This window comes from Rhipicephalus sanguineus, chromosome 5 (genome assembly GCF_013339695.2).
Source record: "Rhipicephalus sanguineus isolate Rsan-2018 chromosome 5, BIME_Rsan_1.4, whole genome shotgun sequence".
Classification (NCBI taxonomy): domain Eukaryota; kingdom Metazoa; phylum Arthropoda; class Arachnida; order Ixodida; family Ixodidae; genus Rhipicephalus; species Rhipicephalus sanguineus.
The window spans coordinates 8,498,511-8,521,975 of NC_051180.1; the positions used below are offsets into that span (position 1 = coordinate 8,498,511).

General features: G+C 47.9%; 1 protein-coding gene across 1 annotated transcript in view; it reads right to left on the bottom strand.

Annotated features, from left to right (window-relative positions):
* Positions 1-23,465, bottom strand: part of LOC119393090 (disintegrin and metalloproteinase domain-containing protein 10-like) — a 66,913-nt gene that overhangs the window by 29,997 nt on the left and 13,451 nt on the right. Inside the window, exons 4-8 of the mRNA XM_049415853.1 lie at positions 20,722-20,882; positions 18,759-19,055; positions 17,838-18,033; positions 13,080-13,264; positions 11,418-11,616 (exon numbers count right to left, since the gene is read on the bottom strand). Coding sequence (XP_049271810.1) covers positions 11,418-11,616; positions 13,080-13,264; positions 17,838-18,033; positions 18,759-19,055; positions 20,722-20,882 — 1,038 coding nt within the window. The remainder of the gene's footprint in view (positions 1-11,417; positions 11,617-13,079; positions 13,265-17,837; positions 18,034-18,758; positions 19,056-20,721; positions 20,883-23,465) is intronic.

Here is a 23,465-nt window from a genome sequence, read left to right on the forward strand (position 1 = left end):
ATCATTCATGCCATGGCATCTAGTTCATCATATATCGCATGTTTGCCATGCACGCGTGCATGCACAATGTGGTATATACCATGCCAATGAAACGTATATTCTGGTATATACACTGCATGACCGCTCATTTATGTTCATCACGCGCTCCTGTCATGCCATACCAATTTTGGTATATATCCAGTTATGTAAACGGCCGGAAGCGCACCATAACAGTGTCACGTAAACCATACCCTACATGACATGCATAACATAATTCGCATGTTAGGACCTGTCATTTATGTAACAGTATGGAGAGCTGGGCGAGTTGGTTTGAGGACATTCTTGGAAACATTTCGGCGCGCACACAAAAGACGAAAACGAAAGGCTACGTTTTAGTTGTGAGTTCGCGCCCGTTTGTCTTCTTGCCTTTCGTTTTCGTCTTTTGTGTGCGCGCCGAAATGTTTCCAAGACTGTCATTTATGTTCGTCATACAGTCACATCGCACAATACCAATTTTGGTGTATATCAAACGAGCGAAATGGCCGCGGGTCCACCATGAGCGTGGCATGTAAATCATGCCATACATGACATGCATGTCATGGTTTTCATGTTACCACCTGTCATTTATGTTCGTCATACATTCGCGTCACGCAATGCCAATTTGGGTGTATATCAAGCTAGCGAAATGGCCGCGATCGGACAATGAGCGTGGCATGTAAATCATGCCGTAAATGATATGCATGTCATAATTTTCAAGTTAGCACCTGTCATATATGTTTGTCATACAGTCACGTTGCGCAATACCAATTTTGGTGTATATCAAGCGAGCGAAACGGCTGCGAGCGCACCATGAGCGTGCCATGTAAATCAAGTCGTACATGACACGCATGTCATGATTGTCATGCTACCACCTCTAATTTACGTTCGTCATACAGTCGCGTCGTGCAATACCAATTTTGGTGTATATCAAGACCGCGAAACGGCCGCGAATGCACCATGAGCGTGGCATGTAAATCATGATATGCATGTCATGGTTTTCATGTTACCACCTGTTATTCATGTTCTTGATACAGTCACATCGCGCAATACCAATTTTGGTGCATATCAATCTGGCGAAACGGCCGCGAGCGCACCATGAGCGTGCCATGTAAATCATGTCGTACATGACACGCATGTCATGATTTTCATGTTACCACCTCTAATTTACGTTCGTCATACAGGCGCGCCGTGCAATACCAACTTTGGTGTATATCAAGACCGCGAAACGGCCGCGAATGCACCATGAGCGTGGCATGTAAATCATGACATACATGACATGCATGTCATGGTTTACATGTTACCACCTGTTATTCATGTTCTTCATACAGTCACATCGCGCAATACCAATTTTGGTGTATATCAACCTAGCGAAACGGCCGCGAGTGCGTCATGAGCGTGGCATATAAATCATGCCGTGCATGACACGCGTGTCATGATTTTCATGTTACCACCTCTAATTTACGTTCTTCATACAGTCGCGTCGCGCAATACCAATTTTCGTGTATATCAAGCCAGCGAAACGGCCGCGAATACACCATGAGCGTGGCATGTAAATCATGTCGTGCATGACACGCGTGTCATGATTTTCATGTTACCACCTCTAATTTACCTTCGTCATACAGTCGCGTCGCGCAATACCAACTTTGGTGTATATCAATCCAGCGAAACAGCCGCGAATGCACCATGAGTGTGGCATGTAAATCATGACATACATGACATGCATGTAATGGTTTTCATGTTACCACCTGTTATTCATGTTCTTCATACAGTCACATCGCGCAATACCAATTTTGGTGTATATCAACCTAGCGAAACGGCCGCGAGTGCGTCATGAGCGTGGCATGTAAATCATGACGTGCATGCCACGCGTGTCATGATTTTCATGTTACCACGTGTCACTTATGTTCGTCATGTAGAAATGTGTCGTCATACCAGTTTTCGTATATACCCATTCATTTAAACGGCCTCGAGCGCCCTGAGACCATGTCATGTAAATCATGCCGCACATGACATGCGTATCACGATTTGCACGTTAGGGCCTGTCATTATGTTCGCCATGAACTCTCGTCACGTCATACCAGTTTTGGTATATGTCAAATTAACGGAATGGCCGCAAGAGCCCCAAGGCCGTGGAATGTAAATCATGCTGTTCATGACATGCATGTCATGATTTTCATGTTATGACCTGTCATTTATGTTCGTAATACGGTCATGTTGTTCCATACCAATTTTGGTATACATTCGATTAACGAAACGGCCAGGAGAGCACAAAGTCGTAGGCGGCTAGATAGATAGATAGATAGATAGATAGATAGATAGATAGATAGATAGATAGATAGATAGATAGATAGATAGATAGATAGATAGATAGATAGATAGATAGATAGATAGATAGATAGATAGATAGATAGATAGATAGATAGATAGATAGATAGATAGATAGATAGATAGATAGATAGATAGATAGATATGCTCAAACTCGCAGAAGTTCGCTAAGAAATGCTTCGCATTTAATATCCCGGTGAACAAGCCGCATTTGGCGGCAGCGTGCGTTTGTGCACCTGCAATTTGCTCCGGCGCGTAGAGTGCACCCCGCTGCGCCGTCGACGTTGTGCCTAGAGTGGCAACACTGGTCAGAGCAGTCGGCGTCGTGGGAGCCGCAGTCGCACTGTTCGCCTCGCTCAACAACGCCATTGCCGCAAATAGGCCCGCTGTGAGCTGAGAGCGCAAAGTACAACACATCAATGGCCCTCCAATAGTGCATAGTCACTTGAAAAATTGCGATGAACCCTGGAAAATAAGTGAAATAGAATGTAGTTTTCTGTAAGCATCAGACGGATTCTACATATGGCTACAGAACGACTAAACAACATTTGTGACAAACTTCGCCGGTGAATTGAGTGGTCAGTCAAGCTGCGGTTTGTCAGGCGGCGTGTCTTGAACAACAACCGAAGTTAATCGGGCGCGTTCGTGCTCGCCGTAAAGATGGGTTACTGAATATAATTCCATAGCAGCAGTACATCAGTCAGGAAATATTGTTCTAAAGAAGGCTGTGGTAAAAAAAAAAAAAAAAAAAGCCGGTAGTGTTTTTCGGCATGACACCTATTGATGTATAGCGCTCATATCGAATTATTTCCAGCAACTCGTTTTTACGGTGAGCATGAACGTGCACCCTGAAACTTAGGTCGCCGTTCAAGGCACGCTGCTATTGCAAAGCTGCCCAGACCACTTCGGCCAGTATGTCCGCGTCAACAAGCGCTCTTGATAATCGACAGTGGATATTGTGATAAAATAATCTGGAAGCAACCCTTTCTTTTAAAGGACGATGCTCAGTATCGTAAATATTCGCTCACTTTTGTATAAGTTTGATCCACCTTGGTCGCTGGCGTGCTTTTCAACAACACACATCCAGCGCCAAATGTGCTTTCCAGCGGTAAAACGCAAAACGGCCCCGCGGGTCGCTCGTAAGGACAACATTCTTTTTTCTCGCTATTTCTCTCCGCCTTATGTAGACAAAAAACCTCTCCCGTTTCATGGAGCATTGAGGATATCTCGTCTGGTGTATCGAGTTGGATTCGGCACTGAGACTGCACACGTAGAATCATGCGCTAATAACCTGCAGACCCTGTCAAGCCTGACGGATGCCAAAAGCACGGATAGTTGGGCTTGCTGGTTGTACGTAATTCAAGGAACAGCACAAAAAAAAAATAAGAAAAAGAAAAGCAAAGGAATTCAGCCAGCTCCACTTCGCGGACACTGTGGAAAGAGCGAAGCTGATGCCCCTCCTTCTTCAGACTATATTCTATGTTATTCAAGTCTTTCCTTCGTTGCGCATATGCTTCGGCCTCTCTTGGACGAACATCACGGTTGGCTCGGCGACGACATGCCCGTTCCCGCGTCAGCTCTCGCTGACGCTCACGTCAGGCGGCTTCTTCCTCGGGAGCAGTCGTGGCCATTATGAAAGTTCAAACTGACAAAGAACCAACCCCCTCCATTACACTCCACCGAGACACTCACTGACCTGCTTCTCGCAAAACAGCAGGATTCCTCCGCTGAGCCTCACTGCGGCCCCTCTTGACGCGCCCCTCACTGCTTCACTCTTTCCGTCACTCATTGGTTCACCCGTCAAGTTTTACCCTCACCACCCTCGGCACAGCGCAGCCCTCCCCTACCTACGGACTCCCCTAGCGCACTCGCCACACTGCGATGCCACGTGATCAGCGCTACGCCATCGGACGAGGAAGAAAAACTTCGCTGTTAAAATGACAGGACAACAGAAGAAGACACACACAGCGCTGACTCTCAACAAGTTTTATTGCGATAGCAATTATATGGACAGTCTCGGCTGGAAAATGTCCGTCCCCGTCGCCGCCGCCGCCGTCATTTACCGTATAAGTATGTATATATATAGAAAAGCCTTAAAGAAAAATGAATCAGAAATGCTTACCGACGCGCGGAATCGAACGGGCGACCTCTCGCTTTGCAGCCCGCCGCGCTAGACGTTAAGCCACGACAGCACCGTCTTTCAGCCTGCTAACGGCGAGCTATTTATATACACCATGTACTTCAACATGCTTTCTTAGTTGCCACACAGATGGCGCGATGTGCACGTGTGTGGCGCGCTTTAAAGATCGTCGCCCCGCTCCTGCGAATGCCGTTGCTCTTCGCCCTACAGGGCGTGGTCGCTTTCGTGCGCTTATCTCGAGGAAAGAAGGGGCGGCCGGGGGCGTGCTTCGCTTCGCTCGCTGCAGCGGCCGCGTTTGCGAAAGGAGCGCGCTGTTCAAACAGAAATAAGTAACAACTGTGACAATTAGTTCGCGCTCGTCTTGTGTGTACCTGTTCGTTCGTTTCGTGCGTCCTGCTTTATGTTTGAGCAGTGCGCTTCAAGTGTCGAGCTGTGACCCATTGGTTCGCGCTCGTCCTGTGTGCGTTCTTTTCGTGCGTCCTTTGGGCTCGAGCGACGCGCTGGCAATTTCGAGCTGCTTTCCGTTCTTCGCGTTACATTCCAATTTAGTGCTATCGCATTCATTGCTTCGCCGTTGCGCCGAAACTGTGACTTTTATTCTGAAAAAACAGAACTCCACCCAGGGCCGTACCCAGGAATTTTTTTCGGGGGGGGTTTGCGTGTAGAACGGCTGCCATTTTTTAAGATTTATACTGGCTTATTTTTGTGAATAAATCAAGTACATCGCTTACTTGTAATAATTCGATGGTACTTTTCAATTATTTGTACCCAAATAAAGAAATTGGTATGTCAACCTCAAATTCTGGTTAAAGCAAGAAATAAGTTTGGACAATAGCACCACCAAAGCCGGGGACACCGCGACCAACGGCTCCTGATGAAGTAACACAATGTAACCACGGTACAAAAACGGTATGTATGTGTTACAAGCTGCCACTCTAGCGTCGCCAGCGCGAAGTCGGCGACGGGAATGGCAGCAGGTTAGGTCGTTCCGTACGTAAGCAGAGACAGTGAAGAGATCAGAGACGTGTGTGGGGAAAAACAAAACTCTAGTGATATTGCAGCACGAGGAATCTAGTACAACACTTAATACCAACTAACAAAATACATATAAAATCAATAAATCAGCTTACAAGAGAGAAGTATTACAAACTACACAAAACTAACCAACAATAAAACTACAGATGAGAAAGTCCGAAGGTATAAACAGGTGAAGGGATACCTGTGATGACCGGCAGCGTTGAGTCCACGACGATCGGATGCAAGAAGTCAGAGAGAGTTCTGGCACAACTGCGATGTCGGCGGTGTTGCAGCGCTGGTGTTTCCGGTAGGCTAGTGCTTGAAGCCGATCTCGGGCAGGTTGAACTTACTCGAGATTCAAGTACCGATGCCTACGTTACAGACGTTAATTTCGCGTCACAACTAGACGAATGGCTAAGTTTAGGTGGCCAGCCGATACGGAGCCACAACCACTTAAGGGATACTTCTTGATCTCCTTCTACACCATGTTGGTCAGCAACTAGACTGCTTAGCCAGGCGAAATCCTGCGCTTAAATCGACCTCCGTGTCCCCTCATTCTCGTCCTGGGGGAAAAGAGACCTCTACATGGGTCCAATCATGCACGTTTCATTGTTAGAAACTCCACCCTAAAAATATATTGACCGCGTCCCTTTTTAATTAGGAGAGGGTCCTCAACTGAGCGAGAGTGACAACCTGTTGGGGTTCTCTCATACGGCTTGTCCACAAGCAGTTTTGCCCGTGGGAATGGTCAGTTTCCTTGGTTTCAGCCGGTGCGTCTTGCAGTCTACAGCTGGTTCGGGGTGCATCGCGGCCTTTGACGACCCTGCCGACGCCGCCGTAGGTACAAAGGATCAAACATCGGCGACTAACGTTTGAAGAAGAACACCCCATTCAGTACTTCCCTGCACTAAAGACCAGTCTTTTCATGAGCGAACGGTTCCACCGGTCAGCGGGGGAGTGCGGCGCCCGTTAATTTGCCGTTACGCCGGGTCGCAAAAATGGCAGTCCGTGACAGTATGTATGCAAGCAAACAAACAAGTCGCCCGACATTCCGATCTTCTTGTTACCGTTCGCACATTCTGCTTGCTGGATAGTTTCCTCGTAATTGCGAAAGAATAGAAGGGTTGAAGCTTGGGCTAGCTGGGTTTAGCTTTTAATCGACTCTTGAAACATAGAGGGAAGTTTAAACGAGGAAGTTTTTCCTTCTCGGCAACTTGCAAAATTCTGTGAGGACTTGTTCTGGGGTCACTTGAAGTTCTCGATGGATGCTGAGCAGTGCTAGTCCGGTCAATCTGTCGTTGTTCATATGATTTCGAAGGTAGCTCTTCAGCCTTCTCAGTGTGGAAAAAGTCCGTTCCGGGGTCGACGTCGACACGGGTAAAGTCGCCAGGATAGAAAGTAGGCTGTGGATGTTCGGAAAAAAGTCGCGGTTGCACATCTCTAAGGCCTGTAAAGCACAAGCTGGGCGATTCTTTTCTTCGATCTGGCAGCATTTGTTCACCCACAGTGTGAACTCTGCTTCGATGACATTAGCGGAAGGAATGTCGCCAAGGTAAAACTGCACTGCATCATCAATATCAGAAAGGCTAGCCGATGCGCAGAATTTCGGCAGCAGCATGTTAAGGCCAACCACGACCTTCTTATGGGCATCGAACCGGTCTCTTAATTGATTTTCGAAGTCAGCCAGCAAAGGCAAATACACATTCCTCCGGTAGTACTCTTCGGGAGTAGCAGAAGGTACGTTGCTTCTTTGCATCTGCCTTCCAGTGATGCGTGGTAGGGCCATCTCAACATTTGTGATCTTCAGCAAAGAGAGCGACTTCAGAAAATCTTATTAAATTCCGTTTCCGCACTAGCCCTTTTTGTGGAAAGAACGTCTATAACATTCTTTACGTGATCGCACGCTTGAGCCAAGTCACAGTCAATTTTTTGAAGAAACTTGCAAAGTGGCAGTGTCAAAGAGAAGAGGTCGCTACAGATCTGAAGCGAAACGACAAACTCGGGCTTCGTAATGGCATTGAGCAGTTGAGAAGCTTTTGATGAAGTATCAGATGACGCGGCCTCTTCTTCCAAATATTCGAGGAATTGTACAATAGGCACGTACAGTTCAAGGAAACGCTGAAGTGCATCGTGACTCTCTACACACCTTGTTTGGCAAAAGGAGAGAACTGATTTTCTTTTTTCTTGTGTTAAATCTTCTACTTTGTCTCGCAGTTGGTTCGTCCTCTGTGGCGAAGCTCTCACAAACGTACAGGTTGAGGATACAGTTCCCAAACAGTTGCGGATGCTGGGGAGTTTGCATGCGTGAAGCAGAGCAAGGTTCAACGAGTGGGCGCTACAATGCACGTACAACGCTTTGGGCGCGGTTTGACGAATGAAGGCTTGAACACCGTTAAGGTGGCCGCTCATTGATGCCGCGCCGTCGTATCCTTGCCCGCAAAGTAGGTTCAGGTCAAAGCCATGACCTCTAAGGCTGTTCAGGATTGTGCTCGCCAGCGCCTTGCCAGTGAGATCGTACACGGGAACGAAATCTACAAAATCTTCTTTAAGTATGGGCACTCCCGACGTGTCGTGTCCAACGTACCTTACACATAGGGAAATGTGGGCGGTGCGAGATATATCAGTGGCCTCGTCAGCTAGAACTGAAAAACACGAACCTGAGTTGACGTTTTCAACTATCTTTCTTTGTATGATTTTACGACAGAGGGTGATCAACTCATTTTGAATTTTTGGGCTCGTGTACAGCGCATTCGCCGGAGATGTTTCCATGTGAGCTCTCAAGGCGGCATCTCCACATTTTGCTCTCATCCTAAGCAGTGCGCGGAAATTTCCATCATTTTTCAATGGCAGCACTTCAGACATATTTATCGGACCAGAGTCGTCTGTGCCGCGAAGCGGTACTTCTTGCCTGCCACAGAAAAGGATTGTTTCTATTATTGGCAGCAAGTTCTTGCGGTTTTCTTCCGCCTGCTTTTTAAGACCGTGGTCAAGTTGTGTTAAGATGTCATGCTGTGAGCGGGACCGGACTGCTAAAAAGTTATCCGATAGCGTTGTTGACATGGCGTGATAACTGCTGGATGCGTGGCTCTTAAAGGCGTCCATGGCTTTCTTGTAATTGGTGAACTCCTTAGTTACAAAACAGCCCAAGCGCTGGTGCTCCCCTTTTCCTGCACACTCGCTTGCGAAGACTACGCAATATTTGCATAATGCTCCTTGAAGCTTCTCTGAATAAACAAGCCATGGGTAACGATCTACCCAGTGAGGTTGGAACTTCAGATTCCTTTTCCCTGTGGCTGGATAATCATAGTTAGCCGGAGGGGTCCACGGATTGAGCAGCAGCTTCTCCGTCGTCTCTGGATCATTTACATTATTGCTTTTCGAGACAAACAGTCCCAAGTCCAAAATATTCGCACTCGTCGCACAGAGGGGAGGCGAACCAGAATGTGTAGGTGCCATGCCACTCACCTTCCTTGGGCATTGCCCAGTGGTAAAGGCGTCACTTTGCCCAGCGTTGACTGTAGAACAAAGGTCACTTGGAGTTGCACTGCGGCCACCATCATTTTCCGGCGGCGCATGGGTGTCCTGCTTGTGTTCGTTCTCAGGTGATTCACATAAACCGGTGCATTCTCCTGAGTCGCTACAGAAGTTCCGACGCGCTTGGCTTTCCACCAGTGCTGAGGAGGGCGAAGTTTTATCCTTCGAAGGAGGCGGTTCTTCTCCGTCCGCTTCATCGGTTCGAACTTTCTTGAAGTAAGACGCAAGACTCCTTTGCTTCGTTGTTGCAGAGTGTCTTTTCATTTTGCTGCCGCAATCCTGTGCACGCACACAGAAGTGGCCAGTGGCTCCAAAAAGACGTTTGCGACTGCTTCGACTGCCTGGCGTGAACGGCGGGCGATGTTTTCTTCCTCTCTTATCCACTTTACAGTGGCTAGAATGTAGAAGTGTGATGAACGCGCCGGCTCCCGCGTGGCGCATGTGTTTTCTGAACGCCGCTACAGCTGGTGTGCATGCAGGACCATTATTGTACTCCCGCTGCAGCAAACTGGATTAACGCTACTTAAAGACCTTTTCACAGAAGACTCCATGGGCACTCCATACTCCCCTTAATATACGTGAACCCCCCAAGAATGCACTGCCGAGACATTTGCACTCCCGTGGTACAGTCCAGAAAGCAGGTGTTGCTCCGTTCCTGTGAAAAAGTCACCTTTTCACAGACGGCTCCCTGGGCGCCTGCATAATTCTCTCTGGGCTGCGCTAATTAAATAGCCGTGACCCCCCAAAAATGCACTTTGTAGGCTGTGACGTCAGCCTCTGTACTCCCGCGCGCTGCCCAGCTTGGCGGCGTTTTTTCTCTCCTGTGAAAGTTGACCGCTGGTGCCGGATTGTGTGCCGGCTGTATCCTCGCTTTGTGTGCTTTGTAGGGAGGCGCATATACCTTGTGTGTACAGAAGAGGTAGATTTCCTTGCGTGTGGTTAAGGTTGTTCGAAGTTGCTCGGATATGCCAGTCTTTCAGTAGATGTCATCTTCGATGATTCGTTTCGGTGGCGAAGACTACAGTTTGAGAAAAGTTTACCCTGCAGCCTGCGTCCTCGGAATGCGCCGCTGAGTTTTTCCGCTTAGGGGTTTCGTTCCCTGGCAAATTTGCGCACGTCGTGTTGGTGTTGCCGTTGCTGTCGAACTGTTTACTTTCACAGAAGGAGACGCGCTTTTCGTAGAAACCCAAAGCCGACACGTGCGGTCCGCACAGACGGATAACTTCTCCAGCGGCAATGCACAAGGAAAGCATCTGGAATCAATAAAGGAGCTGCTACGGGGTGAAAGACGAAAAAGAAAAGACTCGAAGGAACGCGAGGGCGAAGTGCAAAGCTGTACAAATAGGGCAGGTGCGCGTGCGGGGGAGGGAGCGCTGAGGTGTTCTGGTAGGTTTGAAGAAAGGAAGAAGAGGGAAGCAATGCCAGGAAAGTTGCAGTGTAACTTTGGCAGCTGGGGGTCGCTGTGAAGGCGTGTAAATATTTTAGTATCACCCGAAAAGTTAAAGCATCAAAAAAATTTCGGGGGGGGGTCAGAACCCCCTCAACCCCCCCCCCCCCCCTAGTTACGGGCCTGACTCCACCGCATATATATGTCATGTACACTCAAGGTAAGCAGTAGCGAAATACCGAATCACGCTGGATGCCACAGATAGAAAGTACTTTGCATTTGTATTAACAGCCACCACGCGAGATAAGTGAAGATGAGAAGATTGCGCAGTTGGGCGACACCAGCGCCCCGTGAAAAGCGTTATCGTTCAAGGAGCTAGCATTCTTGTGCAGAACTTGTTCCTAATCTGTATGTAGTACTGCTGTTGGCTGTCAGTATGGATGTAATACCTGTGGCATCTTGCGTGATTCGGTACTTTGTCATATTCAGTAAACATGGTATATATATATATATATATATATATATATATATATATATATATATATATATATATTTATATATATATATATATATATATATATATATATATATATATATATATATATATATATATATATATATATATATATATGTATACGGTGCGTTTTTTTTTTCACAATGAACTTGTTGAGAGTCAGCGCTGCGTGCGGTATCTTCTGTTCTTTTTTTTTGCGCTGTTCCTTGAAGTAGGAGGGATGCCAGGGGCGTAGCCGGGGGGGGGGGGGCTGGTTCAACTCCCCCCCCCCCCCAAATTTGCACGAACATACATTAAGTACAAGTGAACCCCCCCCCCCCCCCCCGAAAAAAAAATTCTGGCTACGCCCCTGATGGATGCCTTTTCGTCTGCTTTCACAAAGTGCCATTGATGCTGAAGTAAACCGACTGACAGGGCTCTCTGTTGATACCCAACGCGCGTGTCGATAATGCGTGACGGAGTGTGTTGCAAGGACCGCTCACCTTGCAGACAGTTCTCACGTGCGCTCTCGCCAGCGACCATAGGCGCTAGGACGCGGCCGATGCTGTTCCGGCTGCACTGCGAGAACTTGTAGTTGTTTGGCTTTTTGCCCTGAGAGGGCGAAGGGAACATGATGTAGTTTCCTTCCTCGCCACAAGGGGCACAGGTGCCGTAGCAGGAACGTCCCGGGGGCGCGTCATGCTGCATACCAAGGTCAATCTAAATAGGTCGCGAAAGTCGGAACGAAAAGTGGTCGGAAACCTATTGCGACAAACATCAACACCCGCGTGACGATTAAAGCGCTACTAGGTGAGGGGGGGACAAATAATGAAAACAAAAAATTAATTAAACGTTTATTTTCATTAGTTTTAATTTTATTTGTCACGAATTAAATTAGTAGATTACTTTAATCAAACTTCAGTCTTGGGTATGTGGTTGAGTGGCCAATTTTTTTCGTTGATTTTCAGAAACAGCGGGCACATGCAGGCATTCTGGTAACATGAGCCAACGGTTTTGCGCATTTTCAGATGCAAATGGCGTCGCTCGTTTTTGCGCAGTAGGTTTGTGCCTGTCGTCCGTAGGTGATTTCCTCGCATAAGCGTTGTTTTCTAGTTGTGGTACTTGGCAAAAGGTAATATAGCCCATCGCAGCCATCGGGAACCGTTTCAGTGACTGTGTTTTGCCAGCGCACGGCCAGCGTGCTGTCGCCCTTCGGGACGATGAGTCCGCCACGCTACGCGAAGAAACGCTGCGCTGCCTACAGATGCAAGAGCAACACGTGTGCAAGGTTTGTGTGCACGTTGAATTGTTATGCTACTTCTGATTTCTGTGTTATATATTTTGGGGTAATACCCTGTTCAACTGCAATATTTGGCCATTAAAATACACCTTATTTATCAAATCTGTCTTTTTCGTCTTCCCGTTATCTTGCAGGCTTCCATTATGGAGCCGCCATAGTGATAAGAAAAAGAACGTGCAGCTATAAAAAAAAAAGTAAGAAGCGGCGCCCTGTCAAAAAATTTCATAATTTCGCGCCCATCGCGTTAAAACGTGACGTCATTTCCGCTTCCGGTTGTGACGTCATCTTTTTCTTTTTTTAATTCTGTTTGTCCCCTCCTCACATAGATGGCGACTGTTGCAACAATTAGCCACCGGCTTGACACGTGAGCTTCTACGGAAGTTACGCTACCAGTTTACATATACCTTGCTGCATACAAGCATATCTGCTTGGGCGTGACAGCAGTAGAGTTGAACGATGAAAACCACGCGATTATTTTGGTACCTTGTCTCGAACTCGCGTATGGTAACTGTAAACGACATTCCGTATTGGCTTGGGGAAAATGCGCTTATAAATGCGAATAGCTGAAAAGACGGCATCTGCGAGCGCAATGACGTTACACGTTTCCAGCACTGTAGTCCGCACTTGAACCAATATCGTCTTGTGCCTAAGACAACTCTGACTGTGTTTGAAGAAGAGAACAGTATAGGACAGAAAGCTATAGGGTTGGGTGTGTGCGTTCTAAGCGTTGAAAATGTTTTCCTTGACAAATATGTAATACCAAGCAGTTCAAGCAGCCACCTCGATGCTTTACGGATCAGCCAACTGGCTGCACTTTCACAAACCGTAACAGATCACCATATATACGGAGTATCGCATCGCGTACGTCGGCGCCAAAACTGTGGCCGAGCTCGTGGCAGAAGACCATCTCGGAGACGACGGTCGCCACGAACGAGTTGTAGTTGACGAAAGTGAGCACGCCGACGTTGGTGCTGAGCCTAAGCACCTCGGTGCTGCCGGCCACCGATACTGCCGACGGTCGCGCCTTTTCGCAAACGCCACCGTAGTTACCTGCGTTATTGAGAAAGCAGAGCGGCTTCAGGGCGCAGACGAAAAAAGAAAATGTGCGCAGCTTGCACCAGTGGCGCAAGGCTAGAACCATCAGCGGAGTTAGTGTTCGACCTAGCTAAGTTTTGCTGGTAATGCCAAGCTTTTGCTAGAGATGCTAAGTTTTCCTAGTAATACTACGTATGGCTAGAGTTGGCTAGATATGTCACGTGACTACCTGTTATGTGATGTTATGATTTTAGTCAAGTGACTAGCTGTTACGTGGTTTTTGGCGGGAACATGTCGCGTGACCAGCTGTTACGCGTTGTTGCGTGATTTTAGTCACGTGACTAAATGTTACGCAATTCTAGTCACGCGACCAGACGTTGCGTGATGTTACGTGATTTTTAGTCACGCGAGTAGTTACGTGATGTTACATGACTCTAGTCTCGTAACTTGTTAGGTGATGTTACGTGATTTTAGTCCTGTGAGCGTTGTTACGTGGCGTTACGTGACTTTAGTCATGTGGGTAGATGTAACGTGAGTTTTATTCACGTGACTAGTTATTACGTGATCTTACGTGATTTTAGCCACGTAATTAGATAATACGTGATGTTACGTGATTTTTAGTCGCGTGGCTAGTTGTTACGTGATGTTACGCAGTTTCAATCCTCTGACTAGTTCTTAAAGAAGTACTGACACGATTTTGAAGTGCAGCAAAACGGACGTTTTTGGTTTCCTTGGCATGTAGTGTTAACGCTCTCCCCACACCGCATCCGGGAAACACGTATAAATATTTAAGTTTGATTTTAAAGTTTTCATTTCCCAGCATCTGCAAGGCAGCTTCACCGCATGGAGAGCCCTATGACGTTTCAAGTCAGCTCACTTGGTTTGCGAAGTCTGGGTTCTGCATGCAGCCTAAATCACAGAAATCGCTGTCGGAGGCACAGGACGACAGTTCACTCATCATGGAGCACGTTCGACTGACAGCAAAGGACAGCAGGTGCATATTTCGTGGGTTGCAGTCTGCCCGTGACGTCACGGGCAGACTTGACACGTCACTATGAAGCCGCCCTCTCGAAACCGAAACCGAAACTGATGGTTGAAAGAAGCGGTATTAAAAATATATGCAATGCATCCCCAGGCACCACAACATTCTTTTTAGGGTTCTCGACACCCGTGCTTTCATTTAGAGCAACAAACCGAAAAATTTTTAAATTCATGTCAGTACTCCTTTAAGTGATGCTATGTAATTTTTAGTCACTTAAAGGAGTACTGACATGAATTTTAAAATTTTTCGGGTTGTTGCTCTAAATGAAAGCACGGGTGTCGAGAACCCTAAAAAGAGTGTCGTGGTGCCTGGGGATGCATTGCATATATTTTTAATACCGCTTCTTTCAACCAGCAGTTTCGGTTTCGGTTTCGAGAGGGCGGCTTCATAGTGACGTGTCAAGTCGGCCCGTGACGTCACGGGCAGACTGCAACCCACGAAATATGCACCTGCTGTCCTTTGCTGTCAGTCGAACGTGGTTCATGATGAGTGAACTGTCGTCCAGTGCCTCCGACAGCGATTTCTGTGATTTAGGCTGCATGCAGAACCCAGATTTCGCAAACCAAGTGAGCTGACTTGAAACGTCATAGGGCTCTCCATGCGGTGAAGCTGCCTTGCAGATGCTGGGAGATGAAAACTTTAAGATCAAACTTAAATATTTATACGTGTTTCCCGGATGCGGTGTGGGGAGAGCGTTAACACTACATGCCAAGGAAACCAAAAACGTCCGTTTTGCTGCACTTCAAAATCGTGTCAGTACTCCTTTAAGCGACTCGCCCAGCATATTTATTGTATTTAATAACATTTGCTGTAGGGCTAGTTGATGCATAGCTGAACTTCAATTGATGGCGCAAATGTTAAGACAGGAACGTAGAAGACACGCAAGACACGGACAAGCGCACACTCGCAACTAAATTTTATTCTTCTGAAAGCTTAGCTTAAGAACCCTCAAGCATGCGCGCAACACCACAAAAGCAAAATCAATCTCTCAAACCACCGCTTGATCAAAACCTATCCACCAAAAAACTATACTCATTTTGATAAAGAGTTACAGAAGGAACGCTGACACACAGATCGGTGGTGGTGGTGGTAGTGGTTTGAAGAGGAAAAGGCGCCTAATTTCTGCAGCCCGGTCGGGAGCACGGCGCAGCATGTACATAGCCTCAGCCAATTCCCTTGCCACCTTGTCCTTGCTTTTCCGCAAAATGCACACGCTGCCCAGCAGTGGTTTACACGTGCAAGCCTTACAGTGATGTGGCAAATGAGATGCGGTCCCATTCCTTATAGACAGGGTATGCTCTGCTAGTCGGTCATTAATACATCTGCCCGTCTGGCCGATGTACATCCGGCCGCAACTTAAAGGAATCTTATTATAAATAACACCGCTTGAAGATTCCACAAAGCGCGTCTTCTTCGTGTGTTCTTTCCCAGACCCAGGACTCTTGGCAGACGACACACGAGCACAAATACGAGAGAGTTTTCTCGGAGCCGAAAACACTACCGGTACATTGTACCTAGAGGCCACATTTTTCAAAGAATGAGATACCTTGTGAATGTAGGGAATGACGACGGGACGCCTACTTTTATCGTTCACTGGAGAAGCACCACTGACATCACGCCGAACTTTCTTTAATAAAGCCTCGCAAACAGATCCTAAAAGAAATGAAGGGTAACCCGCGAAAACTAGCAGTTGCCATTGCTCTTTTCACATTCTTCGAACGGGCAGAATGCAATGGCAAAAATTCTTTCTGAACACGAGGGTGATACATCCAACAGACATGGTCTTCGTTAATCGTGAAAAGAATATCTAAAAATTGAAGTTCGTCACTAGCGGGGAGCTCATGAGTAAACCTGAGCCCTTGTCCTATAGAGCCTTAAAAGTGTCTAGGACTTCAGTCACACACTCAGAATAAGCGCAACTTGGTTGTTTTGTCATAACAATTGAAAAGTCATCAACAAAACGAAACACCTTCAAAACCTTGTCATTTAGCAAAGCGGATTCCAGGTGTTGATCTATGTTAGAAGGGAAAATGTTGCACAGCCCAGGCGCGACACATGCTCCTATACAGATGCTGATCATGGAACGAGATGAACGTTGCGTCAAGGTAATATTCCAACAATGCTAAAAAACTTTCTACTGGAACTGCAGCATTGTTCATAAAAGGTACCTCCCCATTCTTGTCAATGCATGACCGAACGGCCTTAAACAGCTCTGCATGGGGTACCGAGTAAAACAGCTCTTCCACGTCTATCGAGAAGAAAAACCCTGCGGAGGGTTCCTAAGCTAAGCTTTCGGAAGAATAAAATTTAGTTGCGAGTGTGCGCTTGTCCGTGTCTTACGTGTCTTCTACGTTCCTGTCTTAAGATTTGCACCATCAATGGAAGTTCAGATATTTATTGTATTCCACGCCGGACAGATCGGCGCACATGTTGTGGAAGCCAAGCAGAAGTTGAAAAGATCAAAGCGAGCGCGTACCGGTTCATGATGATGATAATCCCTGTTCGCACTACCCGGCGCAGCGAAAAGCTTAAAGAGCCCCGCTCTTAAAAAGTGGTACACAAATTCTGTTCTATACTTGGAAACATTGTTTCCCGTGCGAACAAAGACTCACAGCGTGTGCTTCCTTTATAGACGCCTGCCAGCGTTGCGATTTCGCTGCTGCATTCACAAACTCATCGCGCATCAAACTCCATGAGAGCATTATTTTCCGCTTACAACAACAACGCCGGAATGCACGTGGTTAGAGTGTTGTCCTGCGCGCTCGTGCTGCAGTGTGCTCGCTCGGACTGATTCAATAGCAAGACGTGGCTAAAACCAGCCAAGCTCTAGCTGAAACGTTCTGGTGACGAAACTAGGGACAGACTACTTACTTTTCCACTGACCGCAACGTTGATGCACCGAAGTGATATTACGATTTTAAACTTGCGTATGACGTTGCCCTTTCCCCCAAAAATATAAGAATAATTGCGCACGTCGAAAGCAGACGTGTCGACCAACATTTTACTAACCGCGCTGCTGTCAAATTCTAACTGTAACATATTAATTGCTCTTTCGTTCACGTTTGGCGAGCCATCGGAAAAACAACTTTGGAACTTCCGTTGTACCCTTACATCAGAAAGCCGCTGGTTTTACAGCTCTCGTCTTCTATAATTGACGCGCCCGACAAACTTGGCAACATCTCTGCAATGTTTCTTTTTCTTTGTTATATCATCGTCCCAGATTAGTTTAGTCAAGCTTAGAGAAACGAAAAGCAAAAATTCGAACAATATATAACGATTATTAGAACTATATACGGTGTTTGCTTATCTGTTCACTCTTTCCTTCTAATGTTGTTGAGCTCAGCAAAATGCACGAAGGACTAACGAAAAAAGGGGACAGGACAAGTTGTCCTGTCCCCCTTTTTTTTTAGTCCTTCGTGCTCAGCGCAACATTAGAATGCCGTACCAACTAGCCCAAGTTGAAGCTTTGCTGAATATTTGTTCACTTTGACCAACAATGCTCTGTTTGTGTACCACTGCCTCGGCTAATTAGGAAAAATAACTCACGTTCTGCATTGGCGACCCAGGCAAGGCCCAACACGCCGCCGTAGAAGTCTCGGTAGGTCCACGTGTACGAGAGGCAGAACTCATCGTGGTTCGAGAGCGACGTCAGGTGCAGCAGGTAGCCGATGTCGGCCGCTGGAGCGCAGAACGGGTTGCCATGCGCAGTTTTACCGGTGGCGCAGCTGTGCGAATCGTTGATCTGCGCACCAAATGTCTTCTCATGTTACTAACCGGCTGGCATGTATGGACAACTCGTGCTGGTTGCCGAATGTACTCCCCGGAACACCTCCACTCGCTATCTCAGTGGATCGAGAGCACAATTTTTTAAAGAAAGGTCAGGTCTACTAGACTGTGTGGTGTGCGTGTCTGTTTGATCGGTCTATGACCAGTAAAGTGTAGTTCACTATTGTACTACTACATTAGGAACAGGTCACTCTACAGTCGGGGAGCAGACCCTATAATGACACTGTCATCCCAGGGACAGTGCAGTATCTGCTCTGGTGCATCACATCTCCTTGTCTTGCCTGACAGCTAGGCACAAAAATCACCGATTGTGCAAAATGTTGCGTGGAATGTGATCACGAATGCTTCGCAGGTTCCAACATTTCGGTTAGATCTGTATAATTTTCTTTAAACTTCCGTGGCCTCTTCAACCTTATGCTGCGGCAATGCCCGTTATCGAATGAAAAATATGCGCCGTAGGCAGTGCCGTCTAACAGAGCGTCTCACGAAGTCTCGTGACCTTAAATACTGTATTTTCTCGCATACTACCGGCATTTATTAACACGGGCTAATATTGGTTATTGTCGGCTAGTGCTGGCTAATGTCGACTAAACGATGGCTATAGTGCTTGGTAGCGCTGTTATAACAACACTGTCTTCAACCTTTTTTGTTCCACGTATGGTCTACACGCATGCAAGGTACCCTAATCCTTTGCACAATGAAGCTGATGTCTTCGACGCCGGCGAAGTCAGCAGCGCGGAACACGTCCGAGGCCCGCGCCACGTGCTGCGCCACCAGCGCCGTGATGCGTTCGCGGGCGCGGCCGCCCTCTCCGCGGGCATCGTCCAGGAAGCGCGCGTGCAGCAGATGGTCCACGTTCACCTCCAGGTTGCACACGCGCCGGTCCCGTCCTCCTCGCGCCCTCGTCGTGTTCGGCTGCTCGCCCGTGGAAGAGAGGAGGCGCCGCATCGTTGCTCTGTCGGAACGTTGTTCGGCTGCCTGAACGCACAAACGCCGGCTCGTGTCATTCAAGACTCCATGTGTACCACATTAGCGGGATGCTTCGAAGTCGCGGCCGTACGACACCGATAGACATATTCAAGTGCAACTTCCTCGAACGAAACAGCGAAGAAGACGGGACATGGCGAGTGGCAAGCAGACCCCCAAAGCGCTCACTTCCAACGCATTTTGCTGACACCGAAGGCGAGTCGTACAGAAGCATGAAATGCTTTTAGCTCCCGTTGTCGGCGACCTTCAGGTGACCTGGAGCCTGAAGCCAGGGTCGTTATCCGGCCTCTCTAACGAGAACGCCCGAACATCCAGTCAAAACATTAAAAAATGAGGTCACTGGGGCCCAACCCTTCGTACAAAACCGCGTTACATACGCTAGGTAGTGCCCGCACAAGTTACAAAAAATGTTGCTTCCGAGTTCTTCTTATTAAGGCGTAAGCCTAGATGCCTCATCAAACGCGAAAATTAACCGTCGGCGCCCCGCGTCGGCGGCATCGGCGTCCAGCGGCACCGGGGACGAGTGATGCAAAAAATCACCATCACGCGATGACGTCATTTATGACATCACGACGACATCACAGATCGCCAAAATTTATGACGTCAATATGACGTCATCATGACGTCTGCAAAACCAGGTGAGGTGCCTCCGATCCTGGAGGGCGTGCAAAACCACATTAGCTGCAGAAAGCTTTCGGAAGATAGCGGGGCAAGATCAATACATCGACTGAGAAAGAAGATGGTTTTCGCCTTCTAGTCGTCTTAGGTAAATGCATGAGGAACCCTGTGACTTTTGTTTGTTCATAAAATAACAGAGAGCTGAGCTAGTTGGTATTCATGTTCTTTTAAAGAGACAGGGCGTGCAAACACGGACACAAGGGAGAAGCCAAGACGCCACAATCTTTTTTTGTGGTGTCTTGAATTGTGGCTTGACTTCTCTCATGAAAAAAAAAAAGGCTTGTGGTGTATTGACTTCTATCTTGTGTCCGTGTTTTCACACCCTGTCTCTTTAATTTTGTTTGTTCATCATATCCTCGAAGTTGTAACTTCCAGAACGCTGAAGTTTTATTTGTCATTTCCAATGACGATGTTCCAAAGGCAGTTATAAAGCAACATGCACATGTCTTCTTCTTCTGGCGTTGAGAGAGGGTAGCCTGTGCTCTTTTCAGCGACAGTGGTTTGCGAGTTTCGTGGCGAGGTTTTTGCGCGGCCTCCGAGAGATGGCACCCCGCTGCGGGACCACTTCGGCAGCAGGGCGCCGAAGTGCTCTCGGCCAAACACTGCAAATTTGCCGGGCCATGCTACCTATAGGTCCTTCTTCTGCACATGCTTGCAAGAGTTTTGATAGAGAAACTGCTTGCTTGTAAGCAGCAGGAGCAGGGAAGCGCATGTAGTACATGGTGCAATTAAGGTGTGCAGGGCTACAACGACGCTCCGCTACACCGCTAACCGAAGTATGGAATCACGTGGTCAGTAAAATATTATTATAAAATTATTATAATATTATTATTTAACGGGTACGAACACTGTTCCGCGACAATACAATTGAATGCAGCACCGGCGCCATGTTTTCGTTTAGCAGCTTGTCCGTGATGGCATCAAACCGCCAAGCGCATCTTGATTGGTGTAAGGAATTACAGAGGAGCGTAGTGCTCACTGTGCGCTCGGGAGCCTGCATGTCCATCCATGTCCGAACGTCTTCCACGAGGCCGCACACGGCAGGAATAGTCACGTCGTCCCGCGAGTACATGAGCGAGTGGAAGGGCGGCTCCGTGCGGCGGTCAAACAGCTTGCGCGATCGCTCCATGTAGAAGGTCCCTTGGCGAGAGCGTATGGAGTGTCGAACACTCCGCTGTGGAGGGCGCCAAACACGCGGCTCGAAGGGTCGCCTGCGATCATTGATGGACCAACGGGTGCTCTGCATTCGCCGAACATTCCTATCGCAAGACTATTTTTGAAAACTTCATGTCGCAAATGAAATTAAATTGAGAAAAAAAAACTGGTGCAGCTGCGCACTAGTGGTGCGAAGACTGAAGAAACCACGGAGCTGGTGGTCTTCCCTTCCTCCTTTCTCTCCTCCTCAACCTCACATCCCTTTCCCACCTCTCGTTATAATATACTATACCCGGCGACATTTCTTGACAGTACTGTGGAAGCTACAGAACCGAAACGCTTGCCTGCGCGCGCGCCATGAAAAAGTACCTATTTTTATTAACACGTTCGTCTTCCCTTGTGGCGCCGTTTCAGTAGTATATAACACGAAAATGTTTTATGCCGGAATCCACCAAGACTTTCATGACGTATTTCCGTCACGGAAGTACGCGAGCAAAACGAACGCCATCAGATGGCAAAGAAAAAGAACTATAAGAAAAAGTTCCGTTGACGGGAGACGAACCCATGACCTCTCGGTCCGCGACGATGGCTGGCGGGCGTTTAGCCCACTGAGCTACCGCCAAACACATTGCGGAGGTTACATGAACGCGCCTTTTATCTTTCACACTTTCCTCTCACAGTGCTCTTGGATGAATGGAGGGATGCTATGAGCGTCCCCTGTATAACGGGGCAGTGACATCTGTGTCACCAGGCTCGAAAAAAACAAAACAAAACAAAAACGCGCCGTTGCTACGACCGTCCCATTCGGCGCGTTTCCAATCTAAGTTTAATTTCTTCAACGCTTTAACACACCGTGAGATGGTGGCTTTAGCCCAAGCATCGCACATAGCATCCATCCATATCGAAAAGTAGCTCTCCGACGCTCGCCTGGCTGTCGCACCGTGTTCCCCGCTCGGCCTGTAAGAAGTAACGGCCAGGCTAGAGGGAAGACACGACGCGCGTATCGTTTCTCTTCGCATTTCACGACGCTTTGAAGGAGTGCCTATCGAGTATCAGTGTTTAGTATGTGCTTGGTGATGCCATCTTTGCGCGGGATTCACCATATGCGGTGTCCACGTATATGCAAGAACTTCAGCTACCGCAAGGGTTAAATCATTATCATGGGCGTTAGTCGTCGGTACGGAGATGTGCCACAAGGCGTCAACATGAGTGCGATGCGTCCCCATCAAGCGGTGATATATCTGCCAAACAACAGTAGACATTGTACAAGCTCTCATATACCAATGCACTATAAATAATAAACTACTTCTGTGACGACACGCTTCACTTTCGTGTTATACGCGTTGGAAAGTCGCTGGCGCCGAGCAAAGACCGAAGGGCATGACCTTGAACTCGAAGAGGCCATCTGGTGCTATAAAGGAAGTCTTCTTTCGGTCTCTCTCGTCGACTTCGATTTGCCGGTAGCCGGTCTTGAGGTCCATCGACGAAAAGTACTTCGCGCTGTGGAGTCGATCCAGGGCGTCGTCTATACGTGGGAGAGGATACGCGTCCTTCTTTGTGATTTTGTTCAGGCGACGATAATCGACGCAGAAACGTAGGGTTCCATCCTTCTTTTTCACTAACACCACGGGTGACGCCCACGGACTCTTTGACGGCTGCATGATGTCGTCGCGCAGCATTTCGTCGACTTATTTCTTTACGGCCTCGCGCTCTCGCGTCGAAACTCTGTACGGACTCTGACGGAGTGGTCTGGCACTTTCTTCTGTAATGATGCGATGTTTTGCTACTGGGGTTTGCCGAATTCTTGATGACGACGAAAAGCAGTCCTTGTATTGCAAGAGGAGGGTTTTGAGCTGTTCTTGCCTATGCTTCGCAAGGCCAGGATTGACGTCGAAAACTAGCTTGGTTTTTTGGAGTAGGCTCGGAAGAATCGGTGATGGCAAAAGCACTGGTGGCTTCCACAATTTCTTCGATGTAGGCGACCGTAGTGCCTTTGCTCACGTGCTTGTACTCGTTGCTGAAATTCGCGAGCATCACTGTTGCTTTCCCTCCCTGCAGCTCGGCTACTCCTCTGGCGACGCAAATCTAGCGGTTAATCAACTGGTGCTGGTCGCCTTCGACGACGCCTTCCAGATCCGCTGATTTCTGAGTGCCTACGGAAATGATGACGCTGGAGCTAGGGGGAATCGTGACCTGGTCTTCCAGCACATTCAAGGCGTGCTTTCCAGGCGGAGTGTGCGGCAGTAGTGCTTTTTCTGTGGATAGTGTTATCGACTTGGATCTCAGGTCGATGACTGCACCATGAAGGCTTAAGAAGTTCATGCCAAGGATGACATCTCTCGAGCAACGCTGCAGGACTACGAAGTTCGCGAGATAAATCCGGTTGTTTATGGTGAGCCTTGCTGTGCAGACTCCCTCCGGCGTTACTAGACGACCTCCAGCTGTCCGGATTTCGGGGCCTTCCCAAGCTGTCCTAACTTCGTGGCGAATGGTCCACTGATGACAGAATAGTCGGCTCCGGTGTCGACGAGAGCTGTGACGCTGTGGCCATCGATAAGAACGTCGAGG